This window comes from Eleutherodactylus coqui, chromosome 2, assembly GCF_035609145.1.
Source record: "Eleutherodactylus coqui strain aEleCoq1 chromosome 2, aEleCoq1.hap1, whole genome shotgun sequence".
NCBI classification, from domain to species: Eukaryota; Metazoa; Chordata; class Amphibia; order Anura; family Eleutherodactylidae; genus Eleutherodactylus; species Eleutherodactylus coqui.
Genome location: NC_089838.1, coordinates 225,484,647 through 225,506,563, shown reverse-complemented (window position 1 = coordinate 225,506,563; position 21,917 = coordinate 225,484,647). Strand labels below are relative to the sequence as shown.

The 21,917-nt window shown below is 43.4% G+C and overlaps 1 protein-coding gene across 5 annotated transcripts in view; it reads left to right on the top strand.

The window, feature by feature from the left end:
- TCF12 (transcription factor 12) overlaps window positions 1-21,917 on the top strand; it is a 213,548-nt gene that overhangs the window by 39,660 nt on the left and 151,971 nt on the right. For all 5 annotated transcript variants that reach the window (XM_066592550.1, XM_066592546.1, XM_066592548.1 and 2 more), the window contains one exon: window positions 11,454-11,527. In XM_066592550.1, coding sequence (XP_066448647.1) covers window positions 11,501-11,527 — 27 coding nt within the window. In that variant the 5' untranslated portion in view covers window positions 11,454-11,500. The remainder of the gene's footprint in view (window positions 1-11,453; window positions 11,528-21,917) is intronic.

Sequence of the window (21,917 nt, the reverse complement as noted above, 5' to 3'; positions counted from 1 at the left end):
AAGTATGAGCCAGAACCAGAGTCTTCTCTGTCAGACAAGCCAGTCCACTTCTATACGCCTCTCACCAAGCCAGACCAGCAACCCCCCCCCCGCCCAATAATTAGGGGCAAAAACCCTGAAACAGTCTTTACATGGTGGTATTTTTTTTCTGGAGAAGATGCTGGCTTTGACTAATTAACAGTCATTGTTACAAGGCTTGTAAAAAGGCCTGCCATTGACGAGCAGGAATGCTGCCTTCCAATAGGTGGCGCTGTAGACGCCTTGTTCTATTTTTCAGCTGTTAGCATGCTTTGCACAACCAGTAACATTACATGGAGCGGCTTTCTAAATTAAAGTGCAAGGTGGGGGGGGGGGGGGGACTTGAGGAATAACTGCTACTGATAGCTGAAAAGATTGGGGGAAGCTGAAAAGCTTGGGGGAAGAGAGGAAAAAATGTGTAACAAGTACTTCCCAGTGATCTTGTGAACCTTTGCGCTTCTTTCTACATAGTCGAATCGGGCTCTTATGACCTCCTCTTACTTTCAGCAGCAGCACGTAGCCCGTAAAAGAAGTAATACGTCACATGGCTAGAAATGTCCAACAGTGGTTGGAAGAGCATCACCAAGACTTACAAGTACTTTCCTAGCCCTCTAATTCCCCAGGCTTGAACCCAGTTAAGCATCTGTGGGACCACCTTGATCATTATATTTGCTCTATGGGTCCTCGCCCACTGTGTTAGCATTGCTAAAAATACCTGAGACCACCTACGAGCACCTCACAGAGTCACTCCCATCCAGTCTAGCTGCTATTTGTGCAGTTAGGCCTTATGCCTACAGGCCCGCACAATTTCCCCGTACAGAATCTTGCAGCCGATTTCCACCCATACCTGCAGTCATGAGGCCAAAAAATACATTTTACTCACCTGTCCGGACGCTGCGGGGCTCTCCTCCGTCGCAGCCGGATTTTCTTTCTTCTGCATGGCAGATGCGCTCGAGACACCAGTGATGTGCTGCGCACATGCGTTGTGCCTTTTTATAGTTTTCTTAAACTCCTGCTTTCCCAGGTCTGCGGCACGTCCTCAGTGTCAGCTGCGGACGTGCCGTGGATCCAGACGGCTTCCATTGACTTCAATAGAAGGGCTTATTCACATGGACGTATATCAGACGGGTTTTCATGCCCGGCCGATATACGCTGCCCCTCTCTGCAAGGGGAGGAGGTGGGGGGGGGGAGCTAGTGTGCTGAGCTCCTGCTCCTCACCACTATTTGCAATGGGAGGTGTGGCATGGGGCGGAGCCAAGCTCTGCCCTGCTCCTCCCATTGCAAACAGTGCCAGGGGGTGGGAGCTCAGCACACTAGCTCCTGCCCCATCCCAACTCCTCCCCTTGCAGAGAGGGGCAGCGTATATTGGCTGGGCATGAAAACCTGTCCGATTTACATCTATGTGAATTAGCCCGAAGCCTGTGGAAGTCGTCCGTGCAGGAAAAGTGCAGAAAATGAAGCATGCTGCATTTTTCCCCGCACGCTGAGAAAAAAAGATGACCTGCGCAGGTATTTAAATACCTGTGTATGCCTAATGATAGTTTGTGGGCATATTGAACTGCCCATATTATGCCTGTGGACATGAGACCTTACTCTGGATATTAGCTAGTGGTCAATACAATGTGACTCAATGCTGTATCAACCATGTCCTTCAGCAGCCACAATAATGCTCTGTGAACAGAGAGGTGTGATTATTCTAATTGTCTTACCACCCCCTTCCTGTCCCAGTGGTCCAGCAAGCATCAGCCAAGTGAGACTGAGGACTGTCCTGCTCAATGTTTACACAGGGAATTAAAAAAAAAATTGTAGCATCAAAACTAAGCACACATTAAAATTAAAAAAAGAAAAAAAAATTGCATATTGCTTAATGATGTGTTAAAAAAAAATGTATACGTAAGGGCGCCCACCCACTGGCGATTTTTTTCTTTGCGTTTTTTTTCAAGAGCAATTAGAATTGAATGTACTCCTGTCCACTGGCGTTTTTTTTTGCGTTGCGTTTTTTAACATAGGAACTGTCAGTTGCATATGTGTCCTTATTTTTCTCCTAATGCACCCATGAAAGTCAATGGAAATTAATGGAAAACGCGGCAAAAAACGCGGGGAAAACGCTGCGTTTTTCACGCACGAAAATCGCAAACGCCAGTGGGTGGGCGCCCTTAGTGTGCGTTAATTATATCCCTTTTACCACAAACCATCAAGAGAGGGACAGAGCAGTATATTATAAACAGAAATTATTTCGCTGTTAGCCAAAAACCTGTTTTGTTGTTTTTTATAATTGTGTTAAACCTTCAAATTTAGAATATATAATATAATGGCGGTCCAGCGTTTCATATAGAACGGAATGCTTTTCAGCATGTTGGCCCATTTTCCGTGACACTGTAATATAGAAAGGGGTTTCTGCAAACACTTGCAAATGCTAAAACAACAAATGTTGTGCTTGAAGCCTGAAGAATGCTGATGTTTAAGTCCCTTATTGACAAGAGTTGCATGTAAATGAGCTAATTTTGGCAAGCTCTGTAATAAAAATACAAAGTGTCACTCCCTTTGACAAAGCAAAAATAATTGAGCTTTCTGTTGAGAACAATGGCGTCTCACATTTCGGTGTGAAGACCACACACTGCTGTTTGACCACAACTTGGTGCAGAGGTCACTTTATCTTCTCTGTTTTTAACCTTTTCTCTCCACACAATCCACTGTTTGAACTAACAGAGGACATTTATTGAGTCGAGCCGGCCGCCTCGTCTATCTGCTGCGTGGGGGTGAGGAGTGGTGTGCCAGTCTGCTGTCTGCAGGGAATAGTAGTAACCCGGCCATCCATTGGCTATAGACGTAATCATTTAGGATCCATTACGGAATCCACTTTTATGTTGGCAGTGCAGAATGACACGTTTTATGTAATGGGAATCTTTTAATGACAAATTTGTGTGTAAGAAGATTATAAGGCTAGTGTTAGGCCCCCTGTCCACAGGCGTTGCGATATCCCGCGGACGATCTCCACCACGGGAGCAGGAGCCGGCAGACTGATCTCCGCTGGTCAGCCTATCTGACAGGCTGACCGCGGAGAATCGCTGCAATTTGCATCATGCTGCGAATTGCCGGCCGTGAGCGGAGAATCACAATGATTCTCTGCTCATGGACACGGGGCCGGCACTTTCCATAGCATCGGTTAGGAAAGCTTCAGCCGGAGTGATTCGCCCGTAGACAGGGCGCCTTATACGGTAATAATTTACAAATTTTTCCACCATGCAATGGTGCCCGGTCTGTATATGTTCATTTAAATATACTGGAGGGATTTGTGTGTCGCACTTATCTGGAGTTTAAATTGTGATTTGTAGGTTTCTGATCAATCACACAACAACACTCCTTAGAGGGGTATTCCAGTAATTCATATTGAAAATAATATCCGTCATAAGGTGACCTGTAATTTTGCAATATAATGTTATAACTTGCTTTACCCATTGCCGTTTAATTATCCGTTGGTAACCAATGGTTACGTCCTGTACGCTCCGCTGTCTTACTGGTCAGGCACGCTCAGTGCCGTCACATTCTGTAACGACGACACGTTTTGTACAGTTGTGAATGTGCACTCCTCAGTAACTGGCATTATGGGAAATGTACTTTTTTTGCAATCTGAATCTGACTGAAAAGCAGCGGTGGCGCAAGTTGGCAAAAAAGTCTAGATTCACAGCAGTGTAAATGTCACCTTATATGAATTAGTGACATTTTGTAGTTTAACTCTGCAGCATCATTTGACTACTAAAATATTGTAATATTTATCCCATGTGGTGAACACCGCAAGGAAAAAAGTTGCAAAATGTCAGACTTTGTTAAGGGAAGTGGGAGCTACCGTGGTAGCGCTGGCTCGCTCAGTGCGTTCAGCAGGGGGGCAGAGGGGCTGCAGGAGATTTGTCTCCTCTCGCTCCCCTGCCCCTCTCCATTGACTTAACATAGCAGCCGTTCAGTACTGAACGGCTGGTATTAACACTGAACGCTCATAGTTCAGCTCATCGTCCATGCAGCATAAACGATGGACGATGAGCTGATTGCTCATCGTTCCATGTAAATAGCAGCCGTTCAATACTGAACGGCCGCTATGTTAAGTCAATGGAGAGGGGCGGGGGAGCGAGAGGAGACAAATCTCCTGCAGCCACCCCGCTGAGAGCTAACGATACCAGCTCCTGTGGTTTGCCCGACATTTGCCCTGTCTAAGAGGGCCTTAACTCTTTCCAATCCAATTTGTATCCTGGTTTTCCTAGGGGGCTTACTCTTTTTCTGCTGTTATACAATGGCGCTATATGCTGGCTAAAGCCAGTACTGCATGAGGTGACACGTTTGATAGGCTCCAACAGCAGAGAGACTGGCAATATACAGTAAGAGAACCCCGACGGACGTCTTCCAACATTGGAGCTGTACAGCCTTAAATCATAATGTCTTCAGAGGTCACACAGTGGATTGGAAAGGGTTAAGGCTGGGTTCACACGGGGCGGAATTGCCATGGACTTTCCGCACAGAAATTCCGCCTGCAATCTTAAGCCTGAGACTAAGCAGCAAAGTGGGCAGTCAGCTGAGGCCAAGCCTCGCTAAAAATGACATGCTGTGCGTAATTCAAAGCTGCGGCATGTAAATTGTATTGCCATTTCCACTGCGGGCTCTCTTTTCTCTATGGGGAGAGATGACCGCAGCTTTCAAAACCCACGCCAAATGTCTCAGGACTTCAGCTGTGGAAAATTTACAGAATTTCCGTGCAGACATACCGCGAGATTTCCGCCCCATGTGAACCCAGCCTTAGGACTAGCACTGAAAGGTTGTCCAATATGGGTTGTGAAGGTATAATATCTGCTTAGGCCACATGTCCATGACCGTATTGGTAAACCAGTGGTCTCCCTGCAGCATCTTACCGCTGTTAGCAAATACCGGCTCTGTTGATTGAGAGTATGGCTGCGAGTGTCCGCACAAACGGTTATGCGCAGTGTGACTTTAAAAAAAAAAAAAGTTTTATTCCCCACTTTTTCATAGCGTGGTGGTGTATGAAAAGGCCTCCCATACGCAATGTATCACATACGGACAGCGTTGCATACTGTGCCTATACCACTGTATAGGGCTCACGCTGTGTGGTATGCCAAGAAATAGAGCATACTGCGATCTATTTCTTGTATCTACACACACGTGCATGGATCGATGAAAGTCCATTGACTTTCAATGACTCCTTCTACAACGCATGTGTAATAGGCGGTGAAAAACCGCCCGTGGACATGGGCCCTTATGCCAGCTACTATTGCTTTGATGTTGATCGTCTACCATAATATAAAGTGTTTTGCCGTATGCTGCCTTTGTAAGGGCATGTTCACATCACGTTATGGCCCTACATCAGAGATATGCATCAAACCTACTACAGGGCTCCATTAAGGTGGTGGAGGCCATGATTAAAATAAAAAAAAATTGTCTCCACTGGCTGAGCATCTCTTAGTACACCTTCTTTATGGTTGGCTGTATAGGTGGCATACCCTACTATGCCCATACAACCAAATATGTTGCAGCCTGTCTTCGGAGTATGCATCAGCAGCTTTTCCCAGTGTAGACGTCATGCAGAGGCTGAAAATGTGATAAGGACGGGCTCTAATGGGACCCATTTAATTTGGCTTTACTTAAAACCTGCTTTTTGAATTTTTTGATGGGCAGGCTTTAATATCCTTCTAGAAGTATAGCTTGCCCTATTATTCATGTATTTGTTGTGCAGGTGTCAGAATTAGGCTAGAAAGCAGTCACCCTGCACTCATTTAAACACATGGGTCCCATATGAATTCCTCACACCGCTCTCTGTAATCACGCAGCTACTGTTGGAGAACAAGACAAAGCGGTTTTAAACACCCATCCAGGGGTTGTGTATATTACCCAGTAAAATAACTCATGTGAGAACCATTATGGTAACCTTTCGTTTACCCTGACATGTGCAATGCATAGCAAATAGACTTGCAACTTGCTGGCACCAGTGATCTGTGATGCCAGTAGTGATTGTTAGCAGCCCGTGTCTTTCATGTGGACTACATGGGATTACTTTGCTTATCAAAGCAATATGTTTCCGACGACTGTTGTTACGGGATCCCAAACAACTCGAGACATATGGATCTGTTATTGCTATCATATCGGCAATATCTTATTACTTTAGATGAGATTACTATACTATGGTCAGATGTGTTAATACCCTCAATGCCAGTAGTAGTGAGCTGACTGGTATTCTTCATACATGTGCTTACAATGGGGGCAGAGCAATAAGCCATTGCCAGACTCCTCTGACATACAGTTGGCTTATCTCCTGTGGGGTCAACGTTCTGACCTTACGGCTGGGTTCACATAGGGGGGATTTGCCGCACAATTTACAGTAGCAGCAAAGTGGATGAAATTTTGAAAATCTCGTGTACAAGCGATGGTAATACTCTGCACAAAACCTGTGCGGAAATTGACTTGCGGAGCGGAATTCAATTCCGCAGCATGTTAATTTATCAGAAGTTTCTACTGCAGAATTCACCTCTTCTCAATTAAAGGGTGAATTCCGCACAGGCATTTGTGATAAAACCCGCTTCAAAACCAAATGGTGCAGGCTTTCCATGGCTGATCTGCCAGCTGCGGACATCGTGTGGTCCCGGCCTTTACGTCCCAAATCTGCTGTATACAGAGAGTTGGCATTTCCCCAATACACCTTAGATAAGGCCACTAAAATTGGCTGATTTGGCTAACCTTCCTCTTATGTGTATGGTCACTTTATAGGCTCTGTTCATACTGGTGTTTTTACATTCCTGTAGGGTTTTTCAGGATTTTTGATGCCAAGAGTTGTGAAAATACTGGAAATCCAGTGTGAATGGGATGCAAGTCTTTTTGAAATTGTAGGCTCTTGGGTACGCCCAACTTAATATTATCTGGTTTTCCGCATTCCGTTGTATTTCATGCAGTCTTTAGACTTCTTGGCTTGCCTTGTTGAGGGATGAGGCTGGTGACGCACTGCTGTATTTCGGCCTCCGCTTTGTGTCTGTAATACAGGAGTGCGTCCTGGCCTGATTGAAGGTCTCCTGACTCCAACTTGGAGCATCATAGGCGTGCATGATGCTGAGAGTTTGGGCCCGGAGATCTATGGTCAGGCTGTGCTGTTCTTCCGTATTACGAACACAAAACAGAGGTTGGAATACAGCAGTGCGTCACCGGCCTTAGTTGCAGCATTTACTAGATAGTGTAGTAGTGCATGTGAATGCACGCTTGAGGGCTCCTGTCCACAGGCGATTGTGCATAGCGTTACCGGCAGCGATAATCCAGTCGCGGGTAACGCAGTGCGCGCTGTCCATGGTGTTGGTATGGAAAGCGCAGCCCTCTGCCACGAACGGAGAATCATAGCGATTCTCCACTCACGGGACTCAAATCACGGCATGCCACAATTCTCCATGGCGAGCCTATCTGTCAGACAGGTTCTCTCTCCTGCTCCCGGGCGGCGGAATATCGCTAGTGGTCAGGGGGCCTTAGGAATTGTCTTAAATGCTTGTGGATTGTAATGTGTTCTTAAAAAGCAAATATGGGGAAGTTTTCATATGCCAGTCTGAATCCTAAGTATGTTGCACCAAATTTGTTGAGCAGTACACCTCTTGATAAACTTGCGCACTTAGGCCGAATGCAGACGGACGGTCGGATTCCAACTGTGAGAATGCCCCTGCAGTGACCCGCGGCTTACCTGTCCGGGGGTTTTCCTCTGCTCTGTGGATGTGCCAGCTGCCGCACAACCACACATGCACAGTGCAGAGCCGGCGCATCATCGATGACACGGCAATGCTCGCGCTTGGACATGCCGCAATTTTCATGCCGTGCGAGTTTTCCCATGGTCAAATTGCAGCTATCTGCATAGGATTGCATAAACCAATACAATTTTATGGCAGTGTGCAACGGCGGAAATTCTGCGTGAAATCTTCCTGCGGAATTTCTGCCTGTGTGTGCATTCAGCCTTACCGGTCTGTGAACCAAAAATTTTTATCTGTCTTCAAACAAACAATAGTCCTCTCACTGTTCAAATTCAGACCTGTGCAAGCAGTAAAATCCCAGGGCAGAGTAGGACTTGGAAAAATCCAAGGAATTTCAGTTTGAAGATGTTCAATATAAAAGCAAATCTTTAATGAAGAACTTTAAAATCTCATACCAGCAGATAAGCCAACATATTTCTGACTATCCGTCCTTAACTGATAAGGATCAAGCGCCGTAAATTTATGGCACTTGGTCCTGGGCTTTACTCTCGACTGATGGTAAAAATACGGGTCTGCATTAAAGCTCCTGCAATATAGCTGAGGACCCAGAGGAGATGGCAGAAGCCGTTAAGAACAATGTAGCGAAGAGAGAAAGCGGAAGTGTGAAAGATATCTTCGGCCGTCTCTCAATTCTGCCATTTCTAGGTGCTGTTTGGGTGGCCAAATGGCTGCTGTTTTCTAACTACAATATGCCCTGCTCAGAGCTGGTCAATCACAGAGTGCATTGGTGGTCCGATGTGTGGTTAGGTAGCGTAAACATGGCACAAGTAATATAGCCCCTCCACTCTCCAGTCCCGGGACAGAATTTTGTCTGAAAACCGGAGATCCGTTTTAGTTTGTAGTACATGTGGAATTTCAGAATAGGAAAAATTGTCCCCATTGTGGATAGTAACCTGAGTGCCGTTTAGGCTGCTCAATGCCGATGGAGTAACCTAGTATTCTTGTCACCGGGGAGGTTTTGAGAACTCCTGTCTGCATCCTATAGCGATGGTAAGGGAGTCACGGACAGGCATGCACAGGGCCGCGCTCAGACATAAGCTGTTCTCTTCTTGTCTTGATCACAAAGCAATAGAATTATTTCCAAAGCATATTGGATAAAGAAAAGCTGAGGCTAGGATGGAAATTCCTACCTTCAGCACTAATATATCTATGAAATTGGATTTCTTTGGGCAGATAGGTTTATTTGATCAACCTAAAACAGCTGGGGAGCACACGATGTACGGGGTGTATATGGTTTCCCTGTTTGTTGCTTTCAGAGTGTGTTGTTGTTTAAAGCGTTCTCTCTCAATATAGATCTATCATATATATCTCTTATATATATCATATAATTCGTTTTACTGCACAAGAGGAATGCTTACATTGTAATCCATTATTTGTAATACACTTGTTGAGAAACTATACATTTTTATTTCCAATGAAGGGTCTATGACCTTTAAAAAAAACAAACAAAGCATCACATTTTGTATTACAGGTTATAATTTAACGAGGTGTACGACTTTTTTCCTCTGTTTCGACTATATGTAAATTTCAACCTCTGTTAGTGGTTAACGAATGTTCATGTTTTACACATTGATTGATTTCCAATATTTTCTTTGTCTTAAAGTACTTTTCCACGTATTTGCTAGAGACCATCTAACAGGCACTTTTCTGTACTACACATGGCCATCCAATAAAGGCCCCTATGAGAGTTTTACCAAAGCTTTCCAGTAAGGCCACTCTCCAGCTTCACAGCGTTCTAGAACGGTGTTTGTAACCGTGTTCTACAGTGTTTTTAATGCACCCCATCTTTGGACGACATGATGCGGTGCATTAAAAAGTGGTGCAATGCACTAAAGTAGAGCAGACCGCGTTCGATTAGCAGGCCGTCAGAAACGCTGTGCTAAAATGCTCGTCTGAGAAGCCCTTTTGAAATCAGTGGAGGCTCAGTACGGAGTTTTTATTGGGCGTATCAAGGAAAAAATGCCTGTGTGAGAGTGGCCTTAGGCCATGGTTTATGGTTCAGCTAGGTGCCCAACCCGATGGAACCTGCTAATTGAGCCGTTTGCAGTCCTATTTTGAATACAGAGGAAAGCAACTAATGCAGAAGTGCTGAAGACAACGGAGTAAAAAATAACCTATTGTATAAAATTTTTTGTTAAACATTATTTTTTGCAATAATTTTTTGTTAAATCTTAACTGCCACGATCCATATATTTTGCAACCATCCTAAAATCCTGCCGTTTTCACTCTGACTTAAGACACTTCCTGTTCTGTAGAGATCAGTTTTCAGCAGTCTGCTCATTATCAGCACTGACAGAATTAATAGAAAGGTAATGCCTGTATATAACAGGGACTCAATCATTCATAATGTGTGATGGTCACATCTCACCTCCATGCACAATGACCATTGCACAGGTCAGAGCATGCCTAGAAAACTCTCCCAGAGAAGTCAACCAGCCCGCTCCTGTGCATTACATAAATGGCATATCACGTCTGCTACAAAACCTTTCTAAAGCAGAAAATAACAGAAAATGTTTCACTATCTGGTTTTAATGAAGAGATCTATAGCTGATACATTTCCTTTTATAGCTTCTAAGGGATAGCTAAAGAGCTTACATTTATATTGCAGGTGCAAAAGCTGTTTAGTTACATTGAATGAGTATCTGCCGCAAGCCACATGTGTAGGATAACACAGGAATCATGACTTGTAATTAGACTATTGTTCTGTCTCTCAGACCTGCATGTCAGAAAGCACAACACTTACTGTATGGGCTCATTGACACAAAAGTAATGTCACCGCGTATTACGTGGTGAATGCAGCAATTGAAATTACATTGTTTCTCATTGACCTGCGCACCCTAACGGGTTTCAATTGCATATCATACGTGTGTAAAAAAAAATAAAAAATGCGGCATGTTATATTTTACCATGTATTACACCCGTAAGTCCTGTTGTTCTCTATGGGTTGCGTATTAACCATTTCCAATCCACTGTCTGACGTCTTAAGACATTATGATTTAAGGCTGTACAGCTCTGATGTTGGAAGACGTCCATCGGGGTTCTCTTACTGTATATTGCCAGCCTCTCTGCTGTTGGAACCTATCCAACGTGTCACCTCATGCAGTACTGGCTTTAGCCAGCAGATAGCGCTGTTGTATAATGGCAGAAAAAGAGTAGGCTCCCTAGGAAAATCAGGATATAAATTGGATTGGAAAGGGTTAAACGCTGAAACTACGCACTATATTAAGACAGAACAGGCGATTAAAAAAAACTACAAAACTAGTCCCACTATGATGGCAGCGTGAGTAAGATACGCGGTCATGCGCGGAAATGACCGGCTCACACAGCGGTAAAACGCATCGTAATACACGCAGCGTTTTACGCATTTGACTGTGAATGAGCCCCATTTCTGTGGGGGGAAGAAAAAACTGTAAAGGCAGAATGCAGTTCAACCTTCTAGCAACCTTCTGCCAAGCTAGATAACGGAGACATTAGATTTTCGCATATTCCCATTGAAATGGACTGGCTACATAGCGTCATCTCTGCAGTTATTGGATGGCTTTGGATCTTCATGTATATTGTTCACTTCTGCAGTTAAACCATTTCAGCACAGTATAAGCAGGTGGAATACTATATTATTTCTTGAACTTGGCTAATAATAACGCTCTTGTTTTCTAGGTATTGATGAACGGTCTGGTACTTCCTCATGGGGGACAAGTGGTCAGATGAGCCCATCCTATGAATCATCGAGGGTAAGTGTGACCGACCTTAGTGAAAAAACAGATGTGTAATGTATATTACTATACAGTGACTGCACCTAAAATACAGAGAGGCCCTTAGACTGAATGTAGTTGTATATACTGTAAATATACCAAAGTTACTTCTATTCCCTGCATCTCTGTATGTACTGGTAAATCTCCTTTACCGGTTGTAGAAAGTAAAATAGGGCTTTAGTGCAACCAAAAATCAGTGTGCTATTGCAATGTTACCCTTTTCCGTCACATATACAGTTGTATACATCCTAACTGCACATACCCTGTGCCGTTAAAATGTATATAGACATCCACACTGGAAGTCGAACCTGCTTCATACACTGCAAATATCCTCTGTCTCCGACAGTCAATACTCGTCCGCAACAGCCACAATCGGACATAAAACTGATCAATGCTGTCAACCCTTTAAATGCCACTGTCCATGTAAAGGGAACCTGTCATCAGGTTTTTCCTATGCAATCTAAGCTATGTATGTAATATCGTTGATAACGAGATTGCCATATTGGCATATACTGTTGTAATACCCCGGTACCTTTACAATCCTCTTGAAGTTTTACCGCACTGTATTTAAATTAGGCAACCCTGATTTTCTCCGCACAGCGAGACCAGACCTTTTCCCTGGTTTTAATGGACAGGCATAGTCATTTTCTATCCTCTGATGAAATCCGCACAAGCGCTGTGTCAGCAGATGCCTGAGCTTGCGCACTAACGTCCACCTTTGCTTGCTCTCACTTTATGTGCTGAATGCGCATTCGCTTTCTAGGTCGTTACTCGCAGGGTCACCTGATATCAGATGCTATAAGTAGAAGACGTGGTAGCATCAATGGGTGTAGAAAATAAAAGTAAATTTATTCTCCCATAGTACAAAAAAGTGCGACGTTTCGGTCCTCAATTCGATCTTTGTCAAGCCAATTGGGGACCGAAACGGCGCACTTTTTTTGTACTACGGGAGAATAAATTTGCTCTTATTTTCTACAGCCATTGTTGCTGCCATGTCTTCTGCTTATATAATACTACAATACGGAGGAAGTCCAGGCTGCGTGTGGCTGCTGCATCAACTAAAAGGTCTGACAACAGGCGTGGTATACCTTATTGGCTGTTGGCATATCCGTGTATATATAGCTGATATCAGATGCTGTCTGGCCGCTGAGTTGCATGCGCTTAAGCAGTTGGACAGCGACTAATGTCAGGTGACCCTGCGAGTAATGGCCATGAAAGCACATGCGCATTTAGCTCAGTGACTGGTTGAAGTCTGATGTGAAATTACGCTGTGAGTAATGGCCGAAAAAGTGCATGGGCGTTCAGCACATGATGTGAGTGCATGTAAAGGTGGATGCTGGTACGCTAGCTTGGGCATCCTTTGACATGGCGTCTGTGCAGCATTTCATCAGAGGATAGAAAATGACTGCCAGTCAATCAAACCTGGGGCAGGATTAAAATTTAGGCCAAATAAGTAAGATTTTCATAGGAGTATTTTAAAGGTAACAAGGCATGTATAGCACTACATAGCAATATGGCAATCTGCTTATCAACACTATTAAATGAATAGGAAAAACCTAATCATAGGTTCCCTTTAAAATATCCCAATTCATCAGGATGCAGGAGCCTGCAGAGGAATCCACCCTGTTCCCAGTTGACATCTGCGCGTACGTGTATTTACTGTACTGCTGATGGGGCTGCATGGCTCGCCGTCAGACATGTGCAGTACGGTTTTTTTGTTTTGTTTTTAAATTCCTGCTTTTTCCATTGACTTTAATGGAAGCCATCCGTGCGAAATCCTCAGGAAAATGGAGCATGCTGCGATTTCCATCCGTGAGCGGGCAAACCGCAGTTATCGCTCGTGTGCATGATGAATTATTTTTGCATTGCATGCTATGGGCGGTATTTGCTGCGAAATCCGGAGGCAATTTAAATCCGTCTGTGTCCATTCACCCTTATGTAGATATGTCACCCGAAAAATAAAAGTGGGCTTGCCAGAACTACAGAATATGACTTGGGTGCAGGGGCATCAATGACCCTTGGTCATGAAAGGGTTAATAGATTAGCTCTGCAATACAAGACACAAACTACGGGATGACTGTGTAGGGGTTTTGAAAGACAGAAGCCATGTTTTACTAATTTTACTCAATCCCTTTTAAGATCCTAAAAAAGCAATTGAGGTGGGTAAAGGGTTAACTGGGTTAAAAAGTTCTTGAGACAGCTGTATGTTTTTACTTATTGTTTTGGAGAACTATGTCAAATCTTAGACTTGAAGTATTTTGTTTGGGTTTTGCAATAGTTTAGTAATGGCTATATACAACAGTAACTCGTAAGCTGTCATGTTTATAGTGGTTTGGTTGTTTATGTTGTCCCCCATGTCATGTTTTTGTGCCATCGGTTCCTGTTTGCAGATTTTCCCCAGTGTAGTTCTTGGTTGCAGTTGACCTTCTATAGTGCCAAAACATTTGCAGATGTTTATCATTTCTTAATCTAAATACACAGTTCTTCTTTTGTTACTGCTTGGTCATGGGCCACCCAAGGGCAGCAACTGTTGTGGATTTCTTTTTTTAATAGATCAAAAGGGGTTGTCCGGTTACTGAGCAGCATTGCCCCTCCAGCAACAACTGTTTTAAAATAATAAAAACAGTATTCATGCTCTTCTGCCGAAGGGATCCAGTGCTATAATGCTGCTGTGGTCCCGGTGTTTATTACTGAGGTCATCGGAAGTCACATGACTGCTGCAGCCAATCAGAGTCTGCAATGTCAGTTCTGAAGTTGGCATCATGGTGCTCAGAATGTGAGTGCTGATAGCAGGTAAAATGGGTGGTGACACTGCAGCTTCTGATTGGCTGAAGCAGTTGGGTGACTTTCAATGACCTCATCAGCAACAACAAACACCAGGACCACAGCGGGGCTGCAGCACTGAATTCCCATGACACAGGAGGGGCTAAGTAATAGTTTTTTGTTTTTTTTCGTTTTAAGACAGTTGGAGCTAGAGGGGCAATGTTGTTTGGTAAACGGACAATCCCTTTTAAAGCATGTTACGGATGACTCTCTGATTTATCTCTCACAAATAGGTTTTGGCTGACCAATATACAGGTTACTCGCGTGACGCAAAGCAGACAGAATCCATATTTTGTACAATTGCCATTCATGATTTTGGACTCTTTGGTTATTTTTAAATAGTGCTGTTTCAACTGTGCTTCTAGTTTGGGAACTTGTAGCAAGAATCTCCATGTTTATATATACTCATTCTGAGCAACCTTCCAAGCAGTTCCTGACACCTAATGTATAAGCTGTAGGCATGATGGGAATGCACTTGAGTTTTTACTTCTTGCTGTGAAGAATAATAAAAGATCTTGTCCTGAAAAGAGTTTTCCTGTTCTGATCTGCTACCATCTGTTTTTTGGGGCTGTCTGTAGCTGGGTATGTTTAAAAGTGCTTGCATGAAAGCTATATCCTTAGGGCTTGATTGAATTTGTAACTCAGTGGCCCACATAGAGGCCGCCTGCACACGGGCGGAAATCCCGCGGCGCGATTTTCCGTGGGATTTCCGCCACTGAAAGCCTGCATAGGAGTGCATTACAATACGCACTCCTATGCAGACGGCCGCAGTTTGGCCGCGCGGCAAACAAACCGCGGCATGTCCTATTTCTGTGCGGGGCTCACAGAGCCTCGCACAGAAACATCACTCACCCGGCCGCCGGCTCCGGTCTGCCCATGCGCCGCAGCCGGCACATGAAAGAGCCGGGGCCGCCAAGCGCGGGTGAGTACGCGCTCGTCCCTGCAGGCGCTGGGGTCGGGTCCCGCAGCGAGAATTCTCGCCGCCGGATCCGACCCGCCCGTCTGCAGGCGGCCTTATTAATCATTTTACACCAGTAAACTAGTGTACAAAAGTCAAAAATTAGGACACATAGCACCTCTTACAAAAAACATTTTCTACTTTTTTTTTTTAATACTTGCTAGTTTTGAAAATAATGTAGTAACAGTTTAGAAAGAAGGGGCATGGTCTACAACTTTTTAGACAGACAACACACACAAAAAAGCTGGTTTGGGCACAAATCTAAGCCTGTGATTTTATTTGCTGACTTGAGGGCAGGCCAAAATGCGCCATATTTATAAAGAAAGTATATAGTCTTAACTAAATTTGGCCTAATTCACTTCAACAACCCCTTTTTTATTAACCCCCCCCCCCCAAAAAAAAAAAGTTTGTGGTTTTATATATCAGATTAACTTTATATGTAATATATAATTTAACCATTTCCAATCCAATTTCCCTGCCACCTGCACATTTCCGAGCTTTTATTTATTTCGGGTGGGAAAGTGCTTCTTGGGTTTCTTGGAATCTACTCAACAGAAACAGAGTTATTAGGTAAATAAAAAATAAATAAATTTATATATATAATATATATATATATATATATATATATATATATAATATTTGTTATATTACAATATGCAGGAGAGAGATCAGATGTTGCCTCTCTGGACATGGGAACCATGCAATGAAATCTCCATGTCAGATGAGGTCTGACACTGGAGTGGAAAAGGTTACATTTTTGCTGTGGAATAAGTTGGCACTATGCAAATACAGATTATTATAAATTTGATCTGTGGTAGGAAATGTATCCATGGTCACTGCTTCACATGGATTCTAGAGTGTAATTGGTGGTAAACAGGATCATTTATAGTAAAGCCTTGGGCCGCTCTCACACATGCGCTTTTTTTTTCTTTTACAGCAATTACAACAGCATTTTGAATGCTGCACTAATCGCAGTACAATGCTTCCATTGATTTCAACAGGGGCCTGCAGACCTGCGCTCGAGCATGGCGACTTCTACTGCCGTGTTTTCCGAGCGATGTCTGCTCTCTTTGTCGTGTTTTTGCGTTTTAAAGCAACCAATCAGAATGATGAGATGCGTTAAAAACTGTCGTACGCGGTAGCATGTATTAAAAAACCTGATAAACATGGCTGTGTGTGAGAGTGGCCTTGGGCCACTTTCAGGTGAGTATATTGTAACACATCTCTAAGACAGCTTAAGGGCACATTACAACCGTATGTAGTTAGTATTTCATCAGTAATTGCCTCCTTTATATTTTATTTTCTACTGGGTAAATACGGATAAATATTCACCCAATAAAGAGTGGCAAAAACGGAAAAAATAAATCATGCTGCGGTATTTAAAAAAACTTGAAAAATAAAACCATGTGAATACATACCGTAGATAATTTACATTAACTCCATAACACTGTGCGTAAAGCACTGAGCAAATATGGTGTTAATACACGTGCCTCAGAAAGCAGCCTGGGCGCTCACGGCTGTAAACGTAAAGTGCTGCGTGGCTCCTGCGTATGCTGGCGAAATTGTACCGCGCACAACCGCATACTCACACATGCAGTCATACGCACTACATATGGTTTTGTTTTATTTTTTTGTTTACATTTCCCGCACTGTCGCTTAGTGATGATCCCTATATCTGCCACCCATTTGCAAGGTAACTGTGTATGGGCTGTGGGTATATACTGGAGAATAGAGAACAATGGGCTGTATCTCGTGTTTTGTACATGGCAGAATAGAACATCCTGTGTTCCATTTTGTTCTCATGGATGATGCAATTCCAACACTCTTATGTGCGTAAGGTAGTGTAATTGATTAGCTAGTGCGTATCAGACGGGCGTGCAGAGCCCTCGTAATATGCCATTCCCATCCGGTGATGTGAGCCCGGCCTCAGACAGAGCTCACTGGACGTCTCGCGGTTTATCCCTGCTTTGTGGACCTTTCTGAGATGCGGTGACAACCCTGTCTAAGCCGTGTGGTAATCCATGACTGGTCATGTTTACCTGCATGACCGGCCCGTCCAGTCGTGGATTACCACATTACTCTGGCTGTCTGACAGCTTGTAGCAGACATCCTGATATCTTGGGCAGTAAGTGGAAGGGTTGCCCTACTGGCATACGTAATGCTGAGAGCGTGTAGAATGCCTTTCAATTCCTGTATTGTGAGCAATGAAACTATCGTAAGACATGAGGCCACTCTCACACAGGCGCTTGAAAAAACGCGTTTTTTTTAAAGATGGCATTTTCTGCATTTTTAGCTGCGCTGACGAGCGCTTTTGACAGCGTTTGCGTTTTCAGCAGTTATAATGGTATATATAAGTTGCATAAGAGGTGGCATTGATTACACACCCGTAGAGAACAATGAGCGCTCTCGTGCAAAATAGAACATGTTGCGTTTTATTTTTTTTTGCGTTCGCGTATTAAGCAATGTGATCAAGTCTGTGTGAGGCAATGTATGAGTTACCGCATATCACACGTGCAATATGTGGTCATCTTGCGCTTGTGTGAGCCAGCCCTTGCACTGCAACAAGTAGTGCTTTGGGTAAACCTGCTGCTCCATCCATGCTGCAGGAAATGGACTGAAGTCTACCAAAGCAAAAAGCCAACACATCTTTAAGATTTGTAAGCTTTTTGCTAACTTTGGCTAGAAGCCAGTTGGTTTCCTTAGCAGCCGATGCTTGGAGCTGCTTATTGCTATAGTATGGGCTACCAGTGGAGATGTTTCCAGTCATGATCAAGTTATAAATGTCAGGGTTATTTTGTTTTCATGCCCATCACTTTTGTGTTCCATCAGTTTTTACTTTAGAAATGAGACATAAGCCAGTCTGGGAGTGTGCAGATCAAATTCAATAAGGGCAGGGAATAGCCGTACGTAATGTACAAGTCCGCTGTCTGCTCTGCTGTGAGGGCTCTTGTATAATACAGAACATACACATTAGTGTCATTGGTTGGACCCTCGTTCTTCCTGACTTCACCATAGACGTGCTTGGCAGAACATGCATGTCTATTTCAGTGGGGTAAAGGGGAATAAGCTGTTGGACACACTTGACAATAGCTAATCTACTGTGGAAACTAAGGATTAGGCATGTTTCATTGGGTGAGATTTAGGAAGTCCCCATGTACATGAATTGCCAGGTCTTGCCAAAATCTGATGATTAAATTTGATTGGTGGGATAGGGTTTTATATGGGCTGTAGAGATGCTGTTTTTCCTTTTTAAATGAATTAAAATTGCTTTTCATTCATGCTTTCTTTTCCAATAACTTTGAAGGGGGTTTTCTGGGAATTCGCTATTGATGACCTTTAATTAGGATGGCTAATCAGCTGTTTTAAGACGGTGTGGGCTCTTCGCTGTGCACCAGGCACAGTGTTCTTCGTTTCGGCGTGACCATGCTTGATATATCTGCTCAATCCGATTTACTTGAATGGGACTAAGCTGCTTTCTGGCCATGCAATGAATGAATGCGAAGTTGCTGACCTGAGAAGAGACTGTAGCTCTCAAGTATCGCAGTTTCTTCAGTTGATTGATGGGCTCTCTATGTGGTAGACCCTCACTGATCAGATATTGGTGAGCTATCTAAAGATGGGTAATCAAATGTTTTAGTACTAGAAAACATTTTTAATTTTTATTTTCTCTGTGTAATCAAATATTTGTTTTGTCTGCTTTGAAAAGCTTGAAAAGCTTTAGATTGTATCATACAGGGATAGATAGATGGATTACAAGTGGACAGAGTTTGTTTTCTTTTTTAAATTGTAGCAGTTAATTTAATAGTATGAAGAAAAAAAAACATCCCCACAGTACTCTCCTCTTAACCCCTTGAGTGGCACGCCCGGAAATTTTCCTGGATGAGCTCCGCTGCCCATAGCGACATAGCCCGGAAGATTTCTGGGCTATGTTTCACTATGGAAGCTGCAGAGCACACTGCCATAAGCTGCGGCAGTGTGCTCTGCCTGCACAGACCCACAGAGAGCAGTGAAGGACTTTGAAAAACAGAAGCAGGAAGATATAGCCGATCTGCTGGCAATCTCCCGCTTCTATTTTCAAAGTCCTTCACTGCTTTGTTTACAGCTTGCCATAGAGACCATCTGCTTGTCAGAAGCTAGCCCATGGTCTCTGTGGCAGGGAGAGCTTATGCTTGGCTGTCAGAGGATAGCCAGGCACCAGCTCTACACAGCAGAGAATGGAGAAAACCTCTACTGCGGTCTTTATTTATTCATTGACGTTGCTGCATGAGGGCTTGTTTTTTCTGGGATAAGTTGTATTTTTCAATGCAACTATTTAAAGTGCCATATAATGTACTGAAAAACTTTTACAAAATTCCGCCATCTTTTCAGTGCGTTTTGTTTCTAAGGCGCACAAACTGCAACAAAAATTGACCTGATAACTTTATTCTATGGGTCAGTACGATTACTACGATGCCAAATGTGTATAGTTGTTTTTATTTATTTTTTTTGCTGTAGTACTTGAATTTTTTTTTTAAAGACATTTACGGTAATTTTCTAAAATTTTCTGCTGCATCTTTTGCGCGCAATAACTTTTTCATTTTTCCGTCGACGTACTTGAGCAAGGGCTCATTTTTTGCAAGATATCCTGTAGTTTACCTTTTATTACTAATTCGGAATGCCTGACTTTTTGGTTGCTTTTTATTGCATTTTTTTCTGGGAGACAGGGTGACTGAAAGTGCATTTCTGGCGTTCTTTATTTTTTTTCGGACTACGTTCACCGTGTGGGGTAAATAATGCACTATTTTGATAGATCGGACTTTTACGGACGCAGTGATACCAAATATGTATATTTCTTTTAATTTAGATATGGCAAAAGGAGGGCGATTTTAAACTTATTCCTTTTTTTTTTTTTTTTATAAAACTGTGAAAAGTTGCGAAAAAGAAAAAAAACTAACAATTTGGTATTGGCATAATCGCACTGGCCTGTAGAATTACTTTAATACTGCTCAGAGAATGCAGTAAAAAATAAACATGCTAGAATTACAGATTTTGTTAATCTTGCCACTAAGAAAAATGAATAAAAAGCGATCAGAATTTTACATGTTTTAAAAAATTAGATAAATGAAGACTAGAGTTCATCCCGCAAAAAACAAGGCCTTCTAGAGCTCTGACAATGAAAAAAAAAATTAATTCGGCTCTTGGAATGTGACAACACACAAGCAAACCTTTAAAGGGGTTGTCCCGAGGCAGCAAGTGGGTCTATACACTTCTGCATGGCCATAATAATGCACTTTGTAATGTACATTGTGCATTAATTATGAGCCATACAGAAGTTATAAAAAGTTTTATACTTACCTGCTCCGTTGCTGGCGTCCTCGTCTCCATGGTGCCGACTAATTTTCGCCCTCCGATGGCCAAATTAGCCGCGCTTGCGCAGTCCGGGTCTTCTCCTCTTCTCTATGGGGCTCCGTGTAGCTCCGCCCTGTCACGTGCCGATTCCAGCCAATCAGGAGGCTGGAATCGGCAATGGACCGCACAGAAGCCCTGCGGTCCATGGAGACAGAGGATCCCGGCGGCCATCTTCAGCAGGTGAGTATGAAGACGCCGGACCGCCGGGATTCAGGTAAGCGCTGTGGGGGTTGTTTTTTTAACCCCTGCATCGGGGTTGTCTCGCGCCGAACGGGGGGGGGGGTTTAAAAAAAAAAAAAACCCGTTTCGGCGCGGGACAACCCCTTTAAGAAAAAAAGTTTTAAATGTACAAAAATAGCAAAACATAAAATAACTGTATAAACTTGGTATCGCCGGAATCGTGCGACTCAGAGAATAATGTTATGACACTATTTATGCTGAACGCTGTAAAAATAAAATCCAAAAAACAAAGGGCAGAATTTCTTTTTTTTCCCAATCTCCCTACAAATTTTTTTAAAAAACTTATGCAATACATTATATATACCCCAAAATGTTGCCATCAAAAAGTACAACTTGTCCCGCAAAAAACGAGCTCGCGTATGGCCGTGTCAATGGGAAACTGAAAAGGTTATGGCTCTTGGAAGGAGACCGGAAAATTAGTTGAAATTAAATGATTGGCTCATTTAAAAAAAACCCTGCCCTAGTGGTAAGAAACCCGCCACTCAGGGGGTTAAAGCGGTTGTCAGATTTTTTATTTCATATTTTTTCTTTTTTGTAAAACAGTAGTTATGCTAAAATAACAAAAGCAGCCGTACTTGCGTGTCTTTTTTCCCCCCAGCGATCCAGTGCTGCAACTCCACAGTCCTCCCAGGCATTGTTCAGGAATGCTATCCCCTGACCGCTACAGCCATTCGGAGGCCGCAGCACTCAGGTGCCGTTCTAATGGCATCATGACTCCCAGCAACTGAGTGCTGATGCTAAGAAAATGGCACACGACTGCTGCAGCCAATCAAAGACCAGGAGGACAATGGGGTAGCAGCACTGGATCGTCGGAAGGAGAGGACAGGTTATTGCTTTAGCACATCTGCATTTATACTGGACAATACCTTTAAATCTCCTGCCATTATAGCATTGATGCTTTAGTGGTCACATGTTGCTCTGCGCTAAATATAAAGAAAGGCGGCTAGGGACCACAGTAGC